The sequence below is a fragment of the Anabrus simplex genome, chromosome 4, assembly GCF_040414725.1.
Source record: "Anabrus simplex isolate iqAnaSimp1 chromosome 4, ASM4041472v1, whole genome shotgun sequence".
Taxonomy (NCBI): domain Eukaryota; kingdom Metazoa; phylum Arthropoda; class Insecta; order Orthoptera; family Tettigoniidae; genus Anabrus; species Anabrus simplex.
The window spans coordinates 417,550,768-417,575,411 of record NC_090268.1 but is presented as its reverse complement, the minus strand read 5'-3'; the positions used below and the strand labels follow the sequence as shown (position 1 = coordinate 417,575,411).

Below are 24,644 nucleotides of genomic sequence, written 5' to 3'. Positions count from 1 at the left end.
AAGAAGAATTTGTAAGCTACGAAAAAGTTAAAGATGACAAACATGAAATTCTAGGTGTAAGGCTCATCTCTAAAGATAATAGGCAACTTGATATCTTTGGAGTGTACAGATCGGGAAAGGCTAGCGGTGACGCTGATTCAGAATTATTTGATAAGATAATCAAGTATGTGAGAAACGATAAGGAAAGGAACGTGATAGTAGTGGGTGATCTGAATTTATCAAATGTCAACTGGGAAGGTAATGTGAACGACAGGAAGCATGACAAACAAATGGCAAATACGTTAATACGGGAGGGCAGCTGATTCACAAAGTGATGGAACCAACTAGCGGGAAGAATATTCTGGATGTAGTGTTGGCAAAACCAGGTGAGTTCTGTAGAGAACCCGAAGTAATAGATGGTATTAGTGGTCACGAAGCTGTTTTTGTAGCAGTAGTTTAAAATAAATGAAAGAAAGGAAGGTATAAAAATTAGGACTATTAGGCAGTACCATACGGCTGATAAAACAAGCATGAGGGAGTTAAAAAAAAGTAACTGTGAAGGTAAATGTTGTAAACAAGGTTGGGTTTACAAAAACACAACTTCTGTATTTACTTCACATGTAAAATTACAATATTTATACTAACAAAACTGAAAGTTATCTCGAAGCAAAGTGAACTATGAATTTGGAAAAAGAGTCTGTCTTTGTACACTATATACACGTTGGAGTATTCACGTTCACTACTATTTCGGAAAGATAGTCCTTGTGACATGAAAAGTTCTTGATAGTCGAAAACTATCAGAAGCACTGACGTAAATATCTCAGAGAGTCCTTCCTTGTTGAAGTGTCTGAGTTCATTAACGTAAGTTCAATGACTGAAGAGTTCCTACTTAGCGAAACTAAGTTGATAATGGGAGCTCGCATTAGCTAGGGAATGATATTGGCATATAATGGTAAGACTGGGCATGGACAGCGGAATAGGCAAGAGGAGCGGTGACCCGAGGTGAGACCTCTTACTGCCAGAAATTCAGTCCACCTGGCCGAAGCACATTTTCAAGAGGAGTAGCCTCCGTGCTCGACGTAGGGTGTATTCTGGAGCTGGACACCGGGGTCAGTGGGGTGTCTGGACAGGCTAGGAGTTCCTTTATATAGCACACACGACGTTCAGGCACGCGCACTGAGGGCTGCGCGTCGAGGCTCGAAGAATAACACACTGGCACGCGTGTAGCTGGCTGGCGGATCGAGAAGGGAGCGACGGACATACAACAGTAAATATATATGTAAACAGACTCTGGGATGAGTTTAAAGCAATTGTTGAGGAATGTGAAAATTGATGTTGAAGGTGGTAAGGAATGACGAAGATTCACTATATTATAACAGAGAAGTAAAGAGACTAAGAAGGAGGTGCAGGTTGGAAAGAAATAGAGTTAGAGAAGGCTGCGGAAGTAAGGAGAAATTGAATGAATTTACTAGGAAATTGAATCTAGCAAAGAAGTCGATTAAGAGATGGCAAGCATAATTGGCGGTCATACAAATTTTAGTGAAAAATGGAAGAGTATATATAGGTCCTGTTGGTGACGCAATCTGAGACTGATACATGTTCTTTGGATTGTTATTTTTATTTATTTATTTATTTATTTATTTATTTATTTATTTATTTATTCATTTTATTTATTTTGCAGCTTGTTATTCTTATGTTTTTATGTGTACATAAACACGGCTCAGCACAAAACATTTTTTGGTCCTCGAAAGGCCGGATTGTTTCGGAATTTGGTTAGAACTTTTATCGTTTGGAGGTCATTTTTTACGTTATGTGGATAGTGTTGTTTGCTTTATATTGTAAGCATCAAGATTTCCGAGTGCTTATTGATAAACCACTCAATCTTTCGTGATGCGTGTGTGTGATGCATCTTCGAGAGACTGAATCGTTGTGTGACGTCACCCTGTGATACAATCATTGATCTCAATACATCAATCACAGAACACCAATTATATCAATAGAGTTCTCTGGATACAATCAGCGACCTCTAGTGCGGACTGGACCCAGTAGCCAAAGAGTACTACAGATCTATAAGTTACGAGAAAACGTTTGAACGAGCCTACGTAGAGCCATCTGTGTCGGACATCAGCACTGAATACCTACGTGAGAAAATCTAGTTTATTCATTGTTTCTCAGTACTTTTTCTTTTCTACAATGGAAGAAGCTCAGCAGGGAGCCCTTATCAAAAGACGAGCTGTCAACAAGGCCCGCGTTACTAGAATAACTGCATTTGTTAATAATTTCTCTATGTGCTCTAATCATAACGATATAAAAGACAGAAACACTTGCAGAATAGTATAAAAGAATACAACGAGATTCAGACACAATTAGAAGTTAACGACTCCAATGACCCTCATGATTTAGATCGAGAGGGATTTGAAGAATTCTATTTCGAGTTGCAGTCGAAGATAGAAACATTATTAGAGGTTAAATCGCTGTCATCTCTTAGTGAAAGCAGTGGCATAAGCCATTGTCAGAGTTCATGCATTTTCGTGATACGTTTTAAAAGTTTGGGAATTGATAACGGTGCCCTGACAGATATATTCAGAGGTACCACTATTTATTGTGCCACATATGAGCCACATAAGTTGATAGGGAACTTACCAGTTTACACAGAATAACTTCAAATTAGCATGGGAATTGATCTGTAAGCGATACAACAATCCTAGGTTGATTCTGGATATGCATGTTAGACAGTTGCTATCGTTGCCCTCTGTCATTAGCTGAGTACACTAATAAACCAAACGTGCAGTAATTTAAATGCCATTGAAGTAATGAAGATTCAAAGTCCTTTGCATGAAATTACAATGTCGCATTACATTTTAGAACGTATCAATGTTAGCCTTAGAAAACAATGGGAGGACAAAAGCTCAGGCCAACCGTATCCTAGGTTGAAAGTACTAATATTATTCCTTGAAAGTAATTATCAAACTTTAGAGCTAGTCAGTACTACTGTCAATCAATCAATACTGATCTGCATTTAGGGCAGTCGCCCAGGTGGCAGATTCCCTATCTGTTGCTTTCCTAGCCTTTTCCGAAATGATTTCAAAGAAATTGGAAATTTATTGAACAGAAATTGGAAATTTATTGAACATTGTACCGTACCCATGGGTAAATACCCACTAGGACGATGCCTCCATTCCTGTATGAACATCCGACTAACTCAGGGTTGGGCAGAGTGTGGGTTGGTTGTCGGTTGGGTCAGGATAAAAAGTCGAAGTTCTACTCTAACATATCAATCAATGACAGGAAATGGAGGTATAACACGAATGAGAAACAATCATAGGGGTAAGATGGATTTATTGTTAAATATCCCCGATCATATTACGAGAAAACAATAAAATCAATGAAAAAAATAAAATATCAAAATGAACTCAAAATATAGAAGTTAAATGGAAATTAAATCGTTACTTGAATGATAATACAACATTTGAAATCAAAAATCAAGTTCAACAAAGAACATTTATATACATCAAGGCTGAGCTTCTTCTTATAGTCCATTGTTTATATTGTATGGCAAGAAGTGTACGCAAACACTGACATGTGGTATTTTCGTATGGAGTTACACACTATCGCATCACAACGATACGGTTTCCAAAGTTAAATTAAAAACACGAGAGTCGCCGAAATACTATCGTTAAATAAAAAAAATACATTATAAAGAAAAGTTACGACGAAAAAGAAAAATAATTAAGACGCAATGGAACGCTATGTAAGTTATGCAAAATACTAGGGGCATATCCTATACTATATTTACAACAATCCAAATGATCAAACTAAACACCTATATACATCGGATATCGAGTAAAATCTTAAATGCTACACAGATTCTAATGTGAAACCCGGTTCACTGCAAAAGATCTAGACAGAACTAGATAAACCACCAATACATCAGCACTCGGGCTGTTCCCTTTAAAAACAGCGAGACAAGGTGTACAATCACATGTAGCAATGTAAAACATCATCCTGTAAGGGAAAAACATACACTGACTGACAGAGCAAATGCAACACCAAGAAGGAGTGGTCAGAACTTTATGCCAATTGCAGGGTAGACTGACGTCACTGAGGTATGCTCATGATGTGAAATGCGCCGCTGTGCTGCGCACGTAGCGAACGATAAATGGGACACGGCGTTGGCGAATGGCCCACTTCGTACCGTGATTTCTCAGCCGACAGTCATTGTAGAACGTGTTGTCGTGTGCCACAGGACACGTGTATAGCTAAGAATGCCAGGCCGCCGTCAACGGAGGCATTTCCAGCAGACAGACGACTTTACGAGGGGTATGGTGATCGGGCTGAGAAGGGCAGGTTGGTCGCTTCGTCAAATCGCAGCCGATACCCATAGGGATGTGTCCACGGTGCAGCGCCTGTGGCGAAGATGGTTGGCGCAGGGACATGTGGCACGTGCGAGGGGTCCAGGCGCAGCCCGAGTGACGTCAGCACGCGAGGATCGGCGCATCCGCCGCCAAGCGGTGGCAGCCCCGCACGCCACGTCAACCGCCATTCTTCAGCTTGTGCAAGACACCCTGGCTGTTCCAATATCGACCAGAACAATTTCCCGTCGATTGGTTGAAGGAGGCTTGCACTCCCGGCGTTCGCTCAGAAGACTATCATTGACTCCACAGCATAGACGTGCACGCCTGGCATGGTGCCGGGCTAGAGCGACTTGGATGAGGGAATGGCGGAACGTCGTGTTCTCCGATGAGTCACGCTTCTGTTCTGTCAGTGATAGTCACCGCAGACGAGTGTGGCGTCGGCGTGGAGAAAGGTCAAATCCGGCAGTAACTGTGGAGCGCCCTACCGCTAGACAACGCGGCATCATGGTTTGGGGCGCTATTGCGTATGATTCCACGCCACCTCTAGTGCGTATTCAAGGCACGTTAAATGCCCACCGCTACGTGCAGCATGTGCTGCGGCCGGTGGCACTCCCGTACCTTCAGGCGCTGCCCAATGCTCTGTTTCAGCAGGATAATGCCCGCCCACACACTGCTCGCATCTCCCAACAGGCTCTACGAGGTGTACAGATGCTTCCGTGGCCAGCGTACTCTCCGGATCTCTCACCAATCGAACACGTGTGGGATCTCATTGGACGCCGTTTGCATACTCTGCCCCAGCCTCGTACGGACGACCAACTGTGGCAAATGGTTGACAGAGAATGGAGAACCATCCCTCAGGACACCATCCGCACTCTTATTGACTCTGTACCTCGACGTGTTTCTGCGTGCATCGCCGCTCGCGGTGCTCCTACATCCTACTGAGTCGATGCCGTGCGCATTGTGTAACCTGCATATCGGTTTGAAATAAACATCAATTATTCGTCCGTGCCGTCTCTGTTTTTTCCCCAACTTTCATCCCTTTCGAACCACTCCTTCTTGGTGTTGCATTTGCTCTGTCAGTCAGTGTATAAATAACCCTTGATATCAAGAAGAAAGCAATGGGCAACATTGCCTCCTTCTACTGCATTTGATCGCTCAACAGCGCGGTCATCCGTCATGTACTTCCGGGTAGATTATGAGCTGAAAAGAAATGTTGAACTCAACACTATGCTAAAGTTTGGATTCTGTCCCCCGAGGCTGCCACAAGGAAATCTCGTCTCATTCGCGCAACACCAGGCCAATAATCAGCTTGTCATGAGATAACGTCTCTCACCGGCTACACGAAACTCAAGTAATTTTATTCTTTCTTAGCATGCTTTTTTACCATATAACATCAGACTCAACAGTCTGGAATTAATACTGTCCATTCTGATCACAATATACATTCAGAAGACACTTGGCAGGCAAACACATCTGCACAATATCCTTTCTCTTGTCAGGCATACCATCATCCTGCATCAATACATTATAATTCAGCATGCAATCTTTATCCCATATTTCTCATAAATCCCATTGGCCTTCACATAATGAGACTCAGTTCGTTTCCTTTCCAAACCATCAGGCAAAACAGATTCCAACTCAACTTCAAAGATCTTATTTTAACAACGACGTTCTGCAGCTCCTTCAGTCAGCTTCCGAAAATATCATGCGTCATGCAGATTAGCTATACCTGTCTCTATGAATAACCGAAATAAAACGAAATAATACTTATTTAACGTTGTATTGAGATGAACCTGTCAATCTAGCCCTTCCAGCATAATTATATAAAAAAAACTCGGAATATCCTACAGTACATGCATAAATGAACAACAACTAATCCTATCAATCCCTCATTTTCCCAATCATCTAATCATAAATCAAAATGAAGATAAAATAAACATGCATTATTCTCGTATCCGAATCTATCATAGTAACAAAATTAAACAAACACATGCCGTTAGGCTTACTTTACATGAAATTAAAAATCCTATCTACACTGTCCTAGTACCTTAACATAATTTACATATCATAAATAACACATGCGCCTTAACTGAATCGACGACTTTCGGGATACCAGGATAGCAGCTTACAAAAGACTTTGGTTGACAATATCTTCGCTGCTCAATGCTACGAGCCGAAATACCCTTTCTCTATACAGGATCAGCTAAACACACTGATATATTTAAAATAAACACTTCACTTAAAGGGTGAAAATACAGTTTTAAGAGCAGCACACGATTCGTCACGAAAGTTTCTCGCGCAACGCGCCCGTCGCGAAATAGTGAAACAATATCAGGTCTCCTATACACTTGCTACACAGCGGTCAGTTTACACCGTCTTTATATATTGAAAGTAAACTCTGCCAGATTATACTTTTCCATTAACTCAGGAGTAATTATATCTTCCGACTGCACACTTTAAAATATTATTTAGAACCAGATAATGTTACTGGAATAACACTCCGTTAATCACGATCACCAATCAGAGTTTGTGCTTCCGCACTATCCAAGCATTTAACACAGAGTGACGCTCTCCAGAGTTTGGGTTCCTGAGGAATCTTCGGTGACGCCATATAATACTGGGTTTCCCGGGTGTCTGAACCAACCACCAATCAGAAAATTCGTCGTATGTGATGACACTGTATCAATTATGATATATTTACAAAACACAGCTCAAACACTAGCAAATCTCTTCTTCAAATTATTGTATTGCATTTCCAAATATATTTGACTTTAAAATCTGTGGAAAACCCGAGCACCTACAGAAACTGACTTTAGCAACAGAGCACGTGGGTCATCCTGGAATTAAGACTTGGCGCGGTAGAGCCTCCATGTTTTCCAAATCCTTAAATTCCCATTGGCTGAAATATATTGCTTGGTCAGCATTTAATACACGTGTCGATCCTTGCCAACGCTTAGTTACGTCACCCTTTCTCACGGTCATACGGAAATATGAAGCAATATCCAGCGACTCACTATCTTGCTCAACATCCGGTATCAACTATCTTGGGATACGATGCTTTAACATGTTAGACTGTAACTTTTATGAATAAATTTTACATATTGGGTCAAATAATACTCTAATTATTATTATGGGCCGGCAGGATACGGCTCACTACTAAACTAATGAATGAAAGACAACCCCAAGGAACCAGATACGGCAGTACTAAGAAGGAAAGTGTAGGGCAAGCCTTTGTGACCACATCAACGTGTGACCTCTGTAACGCTGATCATCTCTTATTCTAGTGCTTAAAATTTAGGGATAAGGGAATTAATGACACAGGGGATTATGTACGGCATAAACATTTTTTCCAAATGCTTGAAGAGTGGCCATCAAACCAGCCACTGTTCCTCTCGAAACTGCAAACTGTGCAACAAAAAGCATCATACATTAGTAGTACAGCAAGGCCGGTTCTAAAACAATGGCTATTGTATCACCATTTTACCACGAGGTCACTGACCCCTAGTAGTGGTACCTAGGGGGTTCTGATCCGAGGTCAGAGACCTCTAGTTGAGTAGTAGGGCTATGGGGATCCGCAGATTTTGCGTACGAGAGCAAGCATAACCTCACAGTCACTTTTTTGGAGGCACCTAACCTCACAGGGCGTAGTTTTACGACCAGATGCCCTGCCCAACGCCAACTTGGAGTTTTACGACCAGATGCCCTTCCCAACACCATCTTGGAGGGACCTAACCTCACAGCACCTAGTTTTACGTTAAGATGCCCTTCATGGCGTCAAGGGCCTAGTTTTACGGACAGATACCCTTCCCAACGCCATCTTGGAGGGCCTGAACTCACAGGGTGTAGTTTTACGTCCATATGCTCTTCCCAGCGCCATCTGATGAGGCCTAATCTTACAGGGCCTATTTTTACTGCCATATGCCCTTCCCGACACCATCTTGGAAGGGACTTACCTCACAGGGTCTGGTTTTACGGCCAGATGCACTTTCTGACTAAAGGGTCTAGTTTTACGGCCAGATGCCCTTCCCGATGCCAAGGGCCTAGTTTTATGGCTATATGCCTTTCCTGATGCCATCTTGGAGGGGCTAACATCACAGGGCGTAGTTTTACGGCCAGATGCTCTCCTCGGCGCCATCGTAGTGGGGTCTAACCTTAACTTTTACGACACGATACCCTTCATGTCACCATCTTGGAGGGGCATAACCTCACAGGGCCTAGTTTTACGGACAGATGCCCTTGACGTCACCACTTTTGAAGGGGCTTAACTACACAGTCGCCATCTTGGCCCAGTTTTATGGTCAGGTGCCCTTCCCGTCACCATTTTGAGGGGCGTAACTACACAGTTGCCATCTTGGCCCAGTTTTACGGACAGGTGCCCTTCCCGCCACAATTTTGGAGGGGCCTAACAACACAGCCGCCATCTTGGCCCAGTTTCATGGTCAGATGCTCTTCCCGTCACCATTTTTGAGGGGCCTAAGTACACAGTCGCCATCTTGGCACAATTTTACGATCAGATGCCCTTCCCGTCACCATTTTGGAGGAGCCTAACTACACAGCTGCCATTTCGGCGCAGTTTTACGGTCAGATGCCCTTCCTTTCGTCGTTTTTGGAGGGGCCTAACCACACATTCGCCATCTTGGGGAACAATTTTACGGTCAGATGCCCTCCCCGTCGCCATTTTTGGATGGGTCTAACTACAAAGTCGCTATCTTGGGGCCCAGTTTTACGGTCAGATGCCCTTCCCTCCTCGTCATCTGGCCCAGGTTTACAGTCAGGTACCCCTTTCTCCTAATCTGGCTCAGTTTTACGGTCAGATGGCCTTCCCTCCTCCTCCTAATCTGCCCACGTTTTACGGTCAGATGCCCATCCCTCCTGCTTATCTGGCCCAGTTTTAAGATCAGATGCCCTTCCCCCCTCCTCTTCATCTGGTCTAGTCCCGCCTTGGAGTAGTGACAGATCTGTGACGTTATAAGCGCAGGTGATTTAAAATTCCGTTTTAACATGCAGATGTTACTTCGACATGGTTATGCATGTTTAGACTTGTTTGTTATCAAGGTCACACTCTAGTAAACTGAAGCCTTTATAGATAGTATAAGTGCGAATTTTTCTTTAATCTCTGAGATACTGTGATAGAGAGTAGAGCTCTTTATTCCATCATGACACGAACGTTAATAGTTGATGTACAAGGCTTTAAAGTGAACTGCAACAAATTTGTGTTCAAAGAGGTGGCTGTGTTGGATTGCACTGTGGTGTGGGCACTAGGAACGAAATCACCTTTTTTTTTATAGCGATGGCTGTGCGGATCAGTCGTTTTGATTACAAGATGAATAGCATCTAGCGTGGTAACAAGACGTGGCTTTCTCCCGATAGTGGGATGAGGTGTATCGTAGCTAGACACGAGTCTAGGTAGCATTTCAAACCAATGATATGAAGCTTCAGTTATAAATTCACGCCACATAATTGTTTTGAGTGTACGATTAAAGCATTCTACAAGACTTGCTTTGAGATTGCTGTACGTAGAGTAGTGATCTTAAATGATTGCAAAAAATTGGGAATTATTGAACATCTCCCTTGGTTATTCCAATCCCTAACTCCCCTTCATATAAACGAATATTTACCCCAATTTGCCTCTTGAATTCCAACTTTATCTTCATGTTGTGATCTTTCCTACCTTTTAAAGATACCACTGAAACTTAATAGTCTACTGACGTCCTCCCATGCCATCTCTCCACTGACAGCTCGAAACATACCACTTAGTCGAGCAGCTCGTCTCCTTTCTCCCAAGTCTTTCCAGCTCAAACTTTGCAACTTTGCAACTTTGTAACGCTACTCTTTTGTCGGAAATCTCCCAGAACAAATCGAGCTGCTCTTCTTTGGATTTTTTCCAGTTCCTGAATCAAGTAATCCTGGTGAAGGTTCCATACACCGTTTATCATCATACCATTCCCTACTGTCCATCTCACAACATTATCGAGGTCATTTTGCAGTTGCTCACAATCTTGTAACTTATTTATTACTCTATACAGAATAACATCATCTGCAAAAATCCTTGTCTCTGATTCCACTTCTTTACACATATCATTGATACATATAAGAAAACATAAAGGTCCAATAACTGCCTAGAGGAATTCCCCTCTTAATTATTACAGTGACAGATAAAGCTTCACCTACTCTAATTCTCTGAGTTCTGTTTTCTAGAAACAGAGCCACCCATTCAGTCACTCTTTTGTCAAGTCCAATTGCACTCAGTTTTGCCAGTAGTCTCCCATGATCTACCCTATCAAATTCCTTAGACAGTTAAAGATGAGACACATGAAATTCTAGGTGTAAGGCTCATTTCTAAAGATAATAGGCAACTTGATATATTTGGAGTGTACAGATCGGGACAGGGTAGCACTGATGCGGATTCGGAATTATTTGATAGGATAGTCAGCTATGTGGGAAACGACATGGAAAGAAATGTGATTGTAGCGGGAGATCTGAATTTGCCAGATGCCAATTGGGAAGGAAATGCGAACGACAGGAAGCATGACCAACAAATGGCAAATAAGTTAATATGGGAAGGACAGCTGATTCAGAAAGTGATGGAACCAACCAGAGGGAAAAATATTTTGGATGTGGTGCTGATAAAACCAGATGAGCTCTATAGGGAAACTGAAGTAATAGATGGTATTAGTGATCATGAAGCTGTTTTTGTGGTAGTTAAAAATAAATGTGATAGAAAGGAAGGTCTTAATAGTAGGAATGTTAGGCAGTACCATATGGATGATAAAGCAGGTATGAGGCAGTTTCTAAAAAGTAACTATGATCGGTGGAAAACGGTAAATAAAAATGTAAACAGACTCTGGGATGGGTTTAAAGAAATTGTTGAGGAATGCGAAAACAGGTTTGTACCTTTAAGGGTGGTAAGGAATGGTAAAGACCCACCTTATTATAATAGAGAAATAAAGAGACTAAGAAGGAGGTGCAGACTGGAAAGAAATAGAGTTAGAAATGGCTGTGGAAGTAAGGAGAAATTGAAGGAACTTACTAGAAAATTGAATCTAGCAAAGAAGGCAGCTAAGGATAACATGATGGCAAGCATTATTGGCAGTCATACAAATTTTAGTTAAAAATGGAAGGGTATGTATAGGTATTTTAAGGCAGAAACAGGTTCCAAGAAGGACATTCCAGGAATAATTAATGACCAAGGGGAGTGTGTATGTGAGGATCTTCAAAAGGCAGAAGTATTCAGTCAGCAGTATGTAAAGATTGTTGGTTACAAGGATAATGTTGAGATAGAGGAAGAGACTAAGGCCAAAGAAGTAATAAAATTTACATATGATAACAATGACATTTACAATAAGATACAAAAGTTGAAAACTAGAAAAGCGGCTGGAATTGATCAGATTTCTGGGGATATACTAAAGACAATGGGTTGGAATATAGTACCATATCTGAAGTACTTATTTGATTATTGTTTGGTCGGAGGAGTTATACCAGATGAATGGAGAGTTGCTATAGTAGCCCCTGTGTATAAAAGAAAGGGTGATAGACATAAAGCTGAAAATTACAGGCCAGTAAGTTTGACATGCATTGTATGTAAGCTTTGGGAAGGCATTCTTTCTGATTATGTTAGACATGTTTGTGAAATTAATAACTGGTTCGATAGAAGGCAATTCGGTTTTAGGAAAGGTTATTCCACTGAAGCTCAACTTGTAGGATTCCAGCAAGATATAGCAGATATCTTGGATTCTGGAGGTCAAATGGACTGTATCGCGATTGACCTGTCTAAAGCATTTGATAGGGTGGATCATGGGAGACTACTGGCAAAAATGAGTGCAACTGGACTATATAAAAGCGTGACTGAATGGGTTGCTATATTTCTAGAAATTAGATCTCAGAGAGTCAGAGTAGGTGAAGCTTTGTCTGACCCTGTAATAGTTGAGAGGGGAGTTCCTCAGGGCAGTGTTATCGGACCTTTATGTTTTCTTATATATATAAATGATATGAGTAAAGGAGTGGAATCGGAGGTAAGGCTTTTTGCGGATGATGTTATTCTCTATAGAGTGATAAATAAGTTACAAGATTGTGAGCAACTGCAACGTGACCTCGAAAATATTGTGAGATGGACAGCAGGCAATGGTATGTTGATAAACGGGGCTAAAAGTCAGGTTGTGAGTTTCACAAATAGGAAAAGTCCTCTCAGTTTTAATTACTGCGTTGATGGGGTGAAAGTTCCTTTTGGGGATCATTGTAAGTATCTAGGTGTTAATATAAGGAAAGATCTTCACTGGGGTAATCACATAAATGGGATTGTAAATAAAGGGTACCGATCTCTGCACATGGTTATGAGGGTGTTTAGGGGTTGTAGTAAGGATGTAAAGGAGAGTGCATATAAGTCTCTGGTAAGACCCCAACTAGAGTATGGTTCCAGTGTATGGGACCCTCACCAGGATTACCTGATTCAAGAACTGGAAAAAATCCAAAGAAAAGCAGCTCGATTTGTTCTGGGTGATTCCCGACAAAAGAGTAGCGTTACTAAAATGTTGCAATGTTTGGGTTGGGAAGAATTAAGAGAAAGAAGAAGAGCTGCTCGACTAAGTGGTATGTTCCGAGCTGTCAGCGGAGAGATGGCGTGGATTGACATTAGTAGACGAATAGGTTTGAATGGCGTCTATAAAAGTAGGAAAGATCACAATATGAAGATAAAGTTGGAATTCAAGAGGACAAACTGGGGCAAATATTCATTTATAGGAAGGGGAGTTAGGGATTGGAATAACTTACCCAGGGAGATGTTCAATAAATTTCCAATTTCTTTGATATCATTTCGAAAAAGGCTAGGAAAGCAACAGATAGGGAATCTGCCACCTGGGCGACTGCCCTAAATGCAGATCAGTATTGATTGATTGATTGTCAATCGCGATACAGTCCAATTGACCTCTTGAATCCAGGATATCTGCTATATCTTGCTTGAATCCTACAAGTTGGGCTTCAGTTGAATAACCTTTCCTAAACCCAAAGTGCCTTCTACAAACCAGTTATTAATTTCGCAAACATGTCTAATATAATCAGAAAGAATGCTTTCCCAAAGCTTACATGCAATGCATGTCAAACTGACTAACCTGTTATTTTGAGCTTTATGCCTATCATCCTTTCTTTTATACACAGGGGCTCCTATAGCAACTCTCCATTCATTTGATATGCCTCCTTCATGCAAACAATAATCAAATAAGTATTTCAGATATGGTACTATATCCCAACCCATTGTCTTTTGTATATCCCCCGAAACCTTATCTATTCCAGCTGCTTTTCTAGTTTTCAACTTTTGTATCTTACATACTGCTGACTGAATACTTCTGCCTTTCGAAGATCCTCGCATACACACTCCCCTTGTTCATTAATGATTCCTGGAATGTCCTTCTTGGGACCTGTTTCTGCCTTAAAGTACCTATACATACTCATCCATTTTTCACTAAAATTTGTATGGCCGCCAATTATGCTTGCCATCATGTTATCCTTAGCTGTCTTCTTTGTTAGATTCAATTTCTTAGTAAGTTCCTTCAATTTCTCCTTACTTCCGCAGCTTTTTCTAACTCTATTTCCTTCCAACCTGCACCTCCTTCTTAGTCTCTTTACTTCTCTGTTGTAATATAGTGTAACTTTACGATTCCTTACCACCTTTAAAGGTACAAACCTATTTTCACATTCCTCAACAATTGCTTTAAACCCAACCCAGAGTCTGTTTACATTTTTTTTACCATTTTCCACCGATCATAGTTACTTATTAAAAACTCCCTTATGCCTGTTTATCAGCCATATGGTACTGCCTAATAGTCCTAATTTTAATGTCTTCCTTTCTTTCACATTTATTTTTAATTAACACAAAGCAGCTTCATGATCACTAATACCATCTATTATTTCGGTTTCTCTATAGAACTCGTCTGGTTTAACAGCACCACGTCCGGAATATTCTTCCCTCTAGTTGGTTCCGTCACTTTCTGAATCAGGTGTCCTTCCCATATTAACTTATTTACCATTTGTTGTTCATGCTTCCTGTCGTTCACATTACCTTCTCAATTGACATTTGGTAAATTGAGATCACCAGCTACAATCACGTTCCTTTCCTTATCGTTTCCCACATAGCTGATTATCTTATAAAATTATTCTGAATCAGCATCTGCGCTACTCTTTCTTGGTCTGTACGCACCCAAGGCATCAGGTTTACCGATCCATTATGTTTGTTTTGAGAACAGAAGTGGCACGGATTCACGTGTGTGTGTGTGTGTGTATGGATTGTTTGCGGTGTGCCGTTCGAGACCTTTCACTCATGTCGCTTCATTAACATACCGCTTGAGCTCTTGTTGTATTATTTTATCGCGTTTTCTGTATAATTCATGTTCACTAGAAAGGTGTGTTATGAATACAAGCGTACAACGCGATTGGCCTGTTTCTGTGTGTTTTGGTGTTGGAGACACTCCGTCTGTTTAAGAAGGACCACTTTCTGGTTCATATTATCTGAGCTCGTGAGCGGTTGTTTATTTTGTTATGTGCTGTGCCTTGACGTTCTTATACGTCCCTGTATTCGGTGACCTAACCCCTTGATCTCGGTGTGAGCGTGGGTGGTTCTGGCGCTTGGATCCGTGAAGGCTTTTGTGTCTAGTTTGCTTATTAATTGTTCGTTTCACATTGCCGTCATTGGCTTTCTTTACCTATTTTCTAGTTTAATATATTTTAATTTTGCGGGATGGATTTCCATTTTATCTTAGTTGTTTGGCGTGAAACCTTCGTAACTTCCCCTTTTCTCTTTGCTTTAATTTTATGAGCTCGGTGCACCCTTTCCTCTTCTTCCGTTTTAAGCTCTTTTACTTAATGGTCTCGTATTCTCGGGGGACGTGATTTTTATTGTTGAGAGCTTTATGTCTTAGGAATTAAAGGGGAGAATGTTATGATAAGATGCTGTTACTCCCTAAACTTATGGTTGTCTAGACTTGACGTGCATAAAAGAAATACTTTGTACCCATCTACATTTATGTTCTTCATTTAATGATGGTAGATGCCAAGCCCTTGTACCTAACTTTTCATCTCGTCTTTTATCAAGGTAAGCGAGTGTGAAGGAGGGATAAACTGTGAATCTTGTGTATTTTGATTATGGGTCAGGTATGATTAATAAAATAAATTATTTGATTTTGGCTCCTTTGTTTCGCCTATGCGACCTTTTTTGTTTTTATCTTCATAATAAATTTATGTTCTTGCCCCTATTCCTGTTAAATTTTGTTTCTTTGCGTCTCTTATGTGTGTGTTATCTGTAAGAAGCCCAGGTCCAGTTCCTGGCAGTCTTTGCTAGTTTTGACCAAATCCACCGCATTGGGTCTTCGGCATGTTCTTAGTGTCAGTTCAGACTTGAGCTGCTGTCTTAGACAACGCCTGATTAGAAGTCTGACAATCAAAGAGCTTAATAAATCTATGAACGTCATTGTCCACAATGTTCAGCTATGCCCGAAAGAACACATCAGTTCGTATATTATTCAACAGATGTCGAGATAACTTTAATACACATGTTACAACGTTAATGTTTATGAGGTAATGCTTAAGTAGGAATCTTAAAACTCGGTGGAATGGTAGTGAAATTAAATTAAATCAATAAAGCAAAGCAGAAAGTATACGCAAAATATCGGAAGATATGCTCTAATGAGTAAAGTTTAGCAGAAGGCATTTGGCGTATAACCCCGTATACTCTCGATTACAGTCCTGTCATGGCCTATCAAGCGATCGCTGCTCAGCCCGAAGGCCTGCACATAATGAGCTGTGGTGTAGTCAGCACGGCGAATGCTCTCCGCCGTTAATCTTGCCTTTCTAGACCTGATCCACTATCTCACCGTCAGATAGTTCTCAATCGTACTCGCATAGGCTGAGTGGACTTCGAACAAGCCCTCAGATGCAGGTATAAATCCCTGACCTCGCCAGGAATCAAACCCGAGGCCTCCGGAAAAGAGGCAGACACGCTACCCCTACACCGCGGGATCAAAGCAGAACGTTTAATTTAGAAATGAAAATGCTTTGTCACTCATTAAATACTTGTCAAAATCCTCACATAGCAAATGTCTTAAATTGAATTGTACAGATAAAAATCCTTCTACAGATCCTAGACACAGTTTGTTTCTCTCTTTGTTTCACTGGGAATTTACTACACAAAATTTTCTCTCTACATTGACCCACTGTTTGTCTTCAAGATCTGATGTATCCGTTTTAAGATGACGGAACATGCCAAACAACTTGGAGCCGTTAACTTGTACTTGCTTGCTTTGTAGGTATGGAATACATCAGAGGTTCTCAAATTATTATGTGATTGTACCCTTCACTCATGGCTAAAAGTTCAATGTACCAAAAAAGAAAATCAAAAGTATGATTACCTGGTTAATTATTTGACATTTTGTTTGATTATAGGTCATTCTTTTAAACACAAATCGTAAATAAAACGAGATTGTGAAATTAATTATATTTTTATAACACATCACAAGAAATTTAAGAGTTTGTGTCTGTTTCAAGTAGGTATAATACAATGGTAATAAAGTAACACAAGATACCGTGTTTGTATGAACATTTCACAAGACGCTAGATTTTAGACTCAATATAAAATTAATAAACAAGGATGAAAAATTTTCGATCGTAATTCTGGAATTAAGACATTGCGAGCCCTCAAAATCATGTCGAGATACAGTTTTCTAATGTGCTGCAGTCCAGGTAAACTTTTCAAGCGAAGCACGGTTCCAATATACATATTTAACTTTATTATTACTTATTTCCATATTTCAATTTTCCTTCAGTTTTCCCTGAAGGCTGCTCGCGTACCCCACTAAAATCTCAGGCGTAATCCTAGGGGAACGCCTACCACAGATTGAGAACCACTGGAATATATGATTGTATTTCGTCAAACTTCATAGTCTTCGTGTGTTTCATCCTCATCCATTTAAAATATTTCAATTTTTAGTGGAGAAGACCATACTTTCAGACAGTCAAAGGATGTTTGATAAAATGCTACAGTTCCTCCCTTGAAATGTGGACACATCTGTTCAGATCCATTTCCTACAAGAATTTTTATTCCTTGATGTACTTTCAAAGCAAGACATTCTTCCTCAAGCCTGTTCCTCAGTGACAATGAAACAGAATCAATTATTTGAATTATTGTACTTTAGTAACAGAATGGTTACCCATCTCAAGATCAGATATTTTAGCGTGGAATATGAAGGAGGAACAAGTACGATTCCGATAAATAATTTCAGTTCTTAGTCAGTCGCCAGTGATGGTATAATGGTATCCCTCAGTATACGCTGGCCAAGAAAATTGATCTCAAAAGTGGACTTTATCAATTCCCGCTAAAACCATCAACACGGCATTCTTGGGACGTCAGATACCAGCACAAGTCATACGTGTGGACGCGCCTCCCTATGGGGCATGCCCTGGCCCCATCCATTATGCAACGGTGGGGCCAGGCGGTGGCAGAAGTCATCCAGCAAGAGTTTCCAGTAACTATGATAGTGTACCTCGATGACCGGCTCATCTACAGCACGGAATGGACACCAACTATGTCAGAAGAAATAGTGCTTAATCTCTCAGTAATACTGGGGATAACAGTGAATCGCCGCAAATCCGTTCTCGAGCCACAGTCCATCCTCACGTACCTGGGGGTAACGATTGACATCGCAGCCCAACAGTTGAGTCTACACCACTCCACCCAGCAGCGAGCTCTTCAACTCATTCCTCTCATCAGCACCACCGATGAACAAGGGAGACGGCAGATATCCGGCTACTTGGCATGGCTGGCCTACGTCATGGGCTTGTCGTATTTCCTTTCCAAACACGCCCTGTCAGGCGAGGCTTACTGGATTAGGAAAATTCTGACACCCCAGTTCGTGGCCACCCCACGATCGACAGCACAGCACACCTCGACGGTATGTATCTACGCAGATGCCACCCCCAGGTCTATAGCTGCAGTGGCCCCAGCCTATGCCCAAGGGTGGGCGCAGGCCTTCGGCCGGCCAGCACAGATACACGAAGTGGAGACGGCAGCAGCAATCACAGCAGCCCTCTGGGCAGTGAACGACCTCCCGATTGGACATACACATATATCAGTGTTTACAGATAGTAGTGTTGCTTTATGGACCCTTAGGACAGGGCGCGGCCCTGTGCTTCATCGCTTGTTATATAAGTTTGTACCTTTTGTTGACTTAATAAAGATAGTAACGGAGAGAGGCCTGTCTCTCTCGTGGTGCCCCATCTCCTCTGCAGCTAACCCGGCTGACGTTCCCTCCAGGGAAGTGCTTCAATTCCTACACACGCACTCGGACTTATTATAAAAGCCGGGGCGTCCCTGGAGGGAGCGTCAATCTGAAGCAGCTCGCGGAGGCGATGGGACATCACAACTACTGAGAATGGTATATCGCTTTCGACCAACCCATCATCTGAGGCGTCGGGGGGCTTTAGTGTCGGAGCTAAAGCCGACCGTGGTAGTTGAGCGATCTTACACGCCCATCACAGGGACCTGGACACCCTACGCCCCAGCGATCACCTTGGAAACAACCGTCGCACAGTCCTGGTCGGAATACAACCCAGAAGAAGACACTGCCTTGCCTCCGCCTGAAGTTCAATCAGTGACGGATTTCTACCCCATCGAGAGCTGCGACATCGGTCAGCCCCCTGGGACATCATTGACGAGCCCCAGGAGGATCGTCCAGGTTCCCGCTCGGTAGCCCCGGGCGATCGGGATCACCAACGGCCAGTGATGACGGCGCCAGCAGCGCCCCCGACGACAACGACATAGACTGGGATCCCAGTTTCATCCGCCCCATACCTCGGCACCACCCTCATCCCGATCCCATAAGGCCTCCTCTTCTTCCCACTAGACCTGTTCCGCGCCGATATGTTTCGGTCGCGGTTCCGGCTGCAAATCCTGCGCCTTACCTTGACACTCCGTTAGGCAACTATGCCTCTAGCATTTTGCAGGATGGCGTGCATCTTCCACGCCCTCTCCATGCACCTACAGTCTTCCGAAAGACGAGGCCAGCACCATTGATGACAGAAATTATCCAGGATCTCCTTCAGCATGGGATACTCGTCGAGGACCGGCCCACGTCAGCCTTACCACTATTTGTTGTCTCCAATGAAGACGGCACGGCGAGGATCATCTACGACCTCAGTTTGTGGACCCCATTTATCACCAAGCCGCACTTCAGCCTTCAGGGTCCAGCCTAGGCCCTCCAGCGAATCCCTCAGTATGCGCTGGCCATGAAAATTTATCTCAAAAGTGGGTTTTATCAACTCCCGATAAAACCATCAACACGGCATTCCTGGGGCGTCAGATACCAGCACAAGTCATACGTGTGGACGCGCCTCCCCATGGGGCATGCCCCGGCCCCATCCATTATGCAACGGTGGGGCCAGGCGGTGGCAGAAGTCATCCAGCAAGAGTTTCCAGTAACTATGATAGTGTACCTCGATGACTGGCTCATCTACAGCACGGAATGGACACCAACCATGTCAGAAGAAATAGTGCTTTACCTCACAGTAATACTGGGGATAACAGTGAATCGCCGCAAATCCGTTCTCGAGCCACAGTCCATCCTCACGTACCTGGGGGTAACGATTGACATCGCAGCCCAACAGTTGAGTCTACACCACTCCACCCAGCAGCGAGCTCTTCAACTCATTCCTCTCATCAGCACCACCGATGAACAAGGGAGACAGCAGATATCCGGCTACTTGGCATGGCTGGCCTACGTCATGGGCTGGCCGTATTTCCTATCCAAACACGTCCTGTCAGGCGAAGCTTACTGGATTAGGAAACTGCTGACACCCCAGTTCGTGGCCACCCCACGATCGACAGCACAGCACACCTCGACGGTATGTATCCAGTGGCGGCTAGTGCAGAAAATCAGTTGTGTGCTGTAACGCATCCCCCCTCCAAAAAATAAAAATATTGAGAAACATACCGGTACTCGGTTTTCAAGAGGCTCTCCAATGAGTTTTCCACACTGAACAAACACGCAAACAACCCCAACACATATACACATTCCTCATAATAAAACTATATAATTGAACACACAGTAACACCTGCAATGGGATAATATTCACGAACTCAAACACTTGGTGTGAGTGCGTAAAAAGATAACTTCCCGATGTTATCAAAATCATTGAAATGAAACCAGTAACGTTGTAACTACCGCAATTTATTGAAATACTGAACAGATAAACGTTGACTCAACTAAGTGAAAATAACAAGGATAATGGGCGCCACCTGCAAAACAATTGCAGGAATATTTAATGGTGTAGAGCAACGAGCTACTCTCTCTCTCAAGGCGACGGTCATCAGGCTGACGAGGCTCCAGACTTGCTTTGTAACCTTACCTGTTTGCTATATAACCCCTGAAATTAAATTTGGGTAACATGCCAGGTTCAGCCTTACTCCACTGACAAAAGACTCACTTAAAGTTTGATTCTATGACTTTACTCCCAGAATAAGAACTAATATGTGACAAACACCAACAAAATAAACACTTATGCAACCCACTTAGTGCTTGCTGTTTACATAGAGCTAATATACACAATACCACCCAACAAAATCATCTCTTCACGAGATTTACTCGTTTGCCGTCTTACAAAGGCAAATTACACATCATTAAAATCTTCAATAAACATAGAACATCGAATAAGAACTAATATGTGACAAACACCAACAAAATAAACACTTATGCAACCCACTTAGTGCTTGCTGTTTACATAGAGCTAATATCCACAATACCACCCAACAAAATCATCTCTTCACGAGATTTACTCGTTTGCCGTCTTACAAAGGCAAATTACACATCATTAAAATCTTCAATAAACATAGAACATCGAATAATAACTAATATGTGACAAACACCAACAAAATCAACACTAATGCAACCCACTTAGTGCTGGCCGTTTACATAGAGCTAATATACACAATACCACCCAACAAAATCATCTCTTCACGAGATTTACTCGTTTGCCGTCTTACAAAGGCAAATTACACATCATTAAAATCTTCAATAAACATAGAACATCATTATACTTTTAACATATCTCCAGGTAAGAGCCCCTTCGCACTCCACTGTTACCGTGAATTCTAATCTGGTAGAGAAAAGTACGACGACTATTTCTCTACATATGGATGCAACCTTCTTAAGACGAGCATCCCTAACCTTATTTACACTTCTTCGTCGACGTCTTGAATTCTTTCCAATTGCTGGCTGGACAGAAAGTGTTACATCTCCAGAGGCAAGCAAATAGCAAAATTCTTCATCAACTGAAGCTGCATACTCGGGTGACAAGTTCCAAACAAACACTTTCTTTTACAGAAAGTCCACTGCAAAGCCGGTAAGTCGTTGAGATTATACCATGTTCACTCCGTAACTGCGCAAACTGCGCAAATATGTCGCTCCCGCAGACCAGTACAAATGAGAAACACACAGTATCAGCATCAGAGTCAGAAACAGAATGAGAATCAGAATCAGAATCAGAATCAGAATCAGAATCAGAATGAGAATCAGAATCAGAATGACTCGCCGCACACGCGTACCCACTTATATATCCTTGCTACACGTGGTTATCGCGTCCTGAAAAGTTCACTGGTAGCAACGCTCACACCGGCACTTCTTCCCGCGTCACTCTGTCAACACAAACCTCGCTCAAAACAAAGCCCTCGCATTGGCTATCGAGTATATGATGTGACATAGACCGTCCACTCATGTATGTCCACATTGATTCACTCCAATTCTTCAACCGATACAACCTGCCGTACCCCGTGTTTTCAAGCCACTTGTTGCAACACATCCAACTGACTTCAACCGTCCTTCCCGATATAGTCGCAGTTTCCCGGTTGCACAATCCTTACGGCTAGGCCATATTTACAGACTCTTACCCAAACGGAAATTTATACAAAATATAATGATGAACATATGCAATATTCCCTAACTATACATTCTTCTTATAATATTACGTTTATACATTATAAATAAACAAAATTACATGATTTTAACCTTACAAACTATATACGAAAATTTCCTAACCTAAAAAACTCGGGGATCGTACATACGTACGGTTACAACGTCATAATGCAAAATTACATGTTATGTTTTTCTAGTGTCATTTTATTAACTAGACATTTTTATAAAAGAAAATCGCAATATCATGTCCTTATTTTGACAACATAAAATGTACAATTTTTTATAGTTCATCGATTTACAAAGGTGGCTACGGAATAGGCAAGTTGGGAGTATTCTATCCCCTTTGGTATTAAAAGACCTGGCGGGAACAGCTCGACAGTATTTTGTTTACCCGTTTGCTTTGAGGGATCCCCTCTTAAATACTACCGCTGAGTCAAGAGGATGCCACCTGCCATGTTCTCATTTCGGTCGTAATGCAAGTGTGACTAGTGCTGCCTCTCTGTGGTCGAACGAAGAATCGCTGTGAAGTGATGTCTTGCCAGTCTTGGTTGTTGTTGCCACAGCCTATCAGGAAAGTTGGGCACGCATGCGCAAAAGGCAGAGTTCCTGGTTTCTGGCAAGAACTTAGAAGTTCTCCCTGAGCTGTGATCGCACAGCCCAGCACAGCACCTGGCCGGCGTGGAGCACACGACTAGTTACCTGGTTTTGAGATGAGTTGAATAATTTCCTATTCTTTGGCTGACACCTTTTTCAATGCACTTAATTTGATTGCAGATCATATTTTCAAAGTAATTTATTTTTCAAATAGGCAATGTGCTGCAGCACTTCAGCACAAGGGCCGCCCCTACGCAGATGCCACCCCCAGGTCTATAGCCGCAGTGGCCCCAGCCTATGCCCAAGGGTGGGCGCAGGCCTTCGACCAGCCAGCACAGATACACGAAGTGGAGACGGCAGCAGCAATCGCAGCAGCCCTCTGGGCAGTGAACGACCTCCCGATTGGACATACACATATATCAGTGTTTACAGATAGTAGTGTTGCTTTATGGACCCTTAGGACAGGGCGCGGCCCTGTGCTTCATCGCTTGTTATATAAGTTTGTACTTTTTGTTGACTTAATAAAGATAGTAACGGAGAGAGGCCTGTCTCTCTCGTGGTGCCCCATCTCCTCTGCAGCTAACCCGGCTGACGTTTCCTCCAGGGAAGTGCTTCAATTCCTACACACGCACCCGGACTTATTATAAAAGCCAGGGCGTCCCTGGAGGGAGCGTCAGTCTGAAGCAGCTCGCGGAGGCGATGGGACATCACAACTCCTGAGAATGGTATACTGTTGTGATGTCCCATCGCCTCCTGAGAATGGTATACTGTTGTGATGTCCCATCGCCTCCGCGAGCTGCTTCAGATCTCTGCACATGGTTATGAGGGTATTTAGGGGTTGCAGTAAGGATGTAAAAGAGAGGGCATATAAGCATCTGCTAAGACCCCAACTATAGTACAGTTCCAGTGTATGGGACCCTCACCAGGATTACTTGATTTCAGAACTGAAAAAAAAAAATAAAAATAAAAGCTGCTCGATTTGTTCGGTATTATTTCCGACAAAAGAGTAGCGTTACGAAAATATTGCAAAGTTTGGACTGGGAAGACATGGGAGGAAGGAGAGGAGCCGCTCGACTAATTGGTATGTTCCGAGCTGTCAGTGAAGAGATGGCGTGGAATGACATTGGCAGACGAATAAGTTTGATTAGTGTTTTTAAAAGTAGGAAATATCACAATATGAAGTAACGTTGGAATTCGAGAGGACAAATTGGGGCAAATATTTGTTTATAGAAAGGGGAGTTAGGGATTAGATTAGGTTACCTGGGAGGTGTTCAATAAATTTCCAAATTCTTTACAATTATTTGAGAAAAGACTAGGCAAACAACAGACAGGGAATCTGCCAGCTGGATGACTGCACTAAGTACAGATCAGTGGTGATTTATTTATTTATTTATTTATTTATTTATTTATTTATTTATTTATTTATTGTTTACTTATTCGTTTATTAATGCATTCCACGCCTTCTTTCAAATGACACCTCGGAACATGCCGCCCAATCGAGCAGCTCGTCTCCTTTCTCCCAACTCTTCCCAGCACAACTTAGCAGCAATTTCCTAACGCTACTCCTTTCTCTGAAAATGACCAGGAAAAAAAAACCGTGCTGCTTTCCTTTGGATCCTTTCCGGTTTTCGAATTCACTAAGTATGATGAACGTCCCAGAGACACGAACCATACTCGGTTTCGGGTCTTTACTACACCCACTAAATTGCCTCGTAACCGTATGAAGAGATCTGTACCCTCTATTTACAGTCCCGATTATTTTATTACCGCA

General features: G+C 42.3%; 1 protein-coding gene across 1 annotated transcript in view; it reads left to right on the top strand.

Moving 5' to 3' along the window:
• The first annotated feature begins 230 nt into the window (after nt 1-230).
• LOC136872308 (uncharacterized) overlaps nt 231-24,644 on the top strand; it is a 375,410-nt gene continuing 350,996 nt past the window's right edge. The window contains exon 1 of the mRNA XM_068227535.1: nt 231-365. Within this exon, the coding sequence (XP_068083636.1) occupies nt 314-365 (52 nt within the window). The 5' untranslated portion in view covers nt 231-313. The remainder of the gene's footprint in view (nt 366-24,644) is intronic.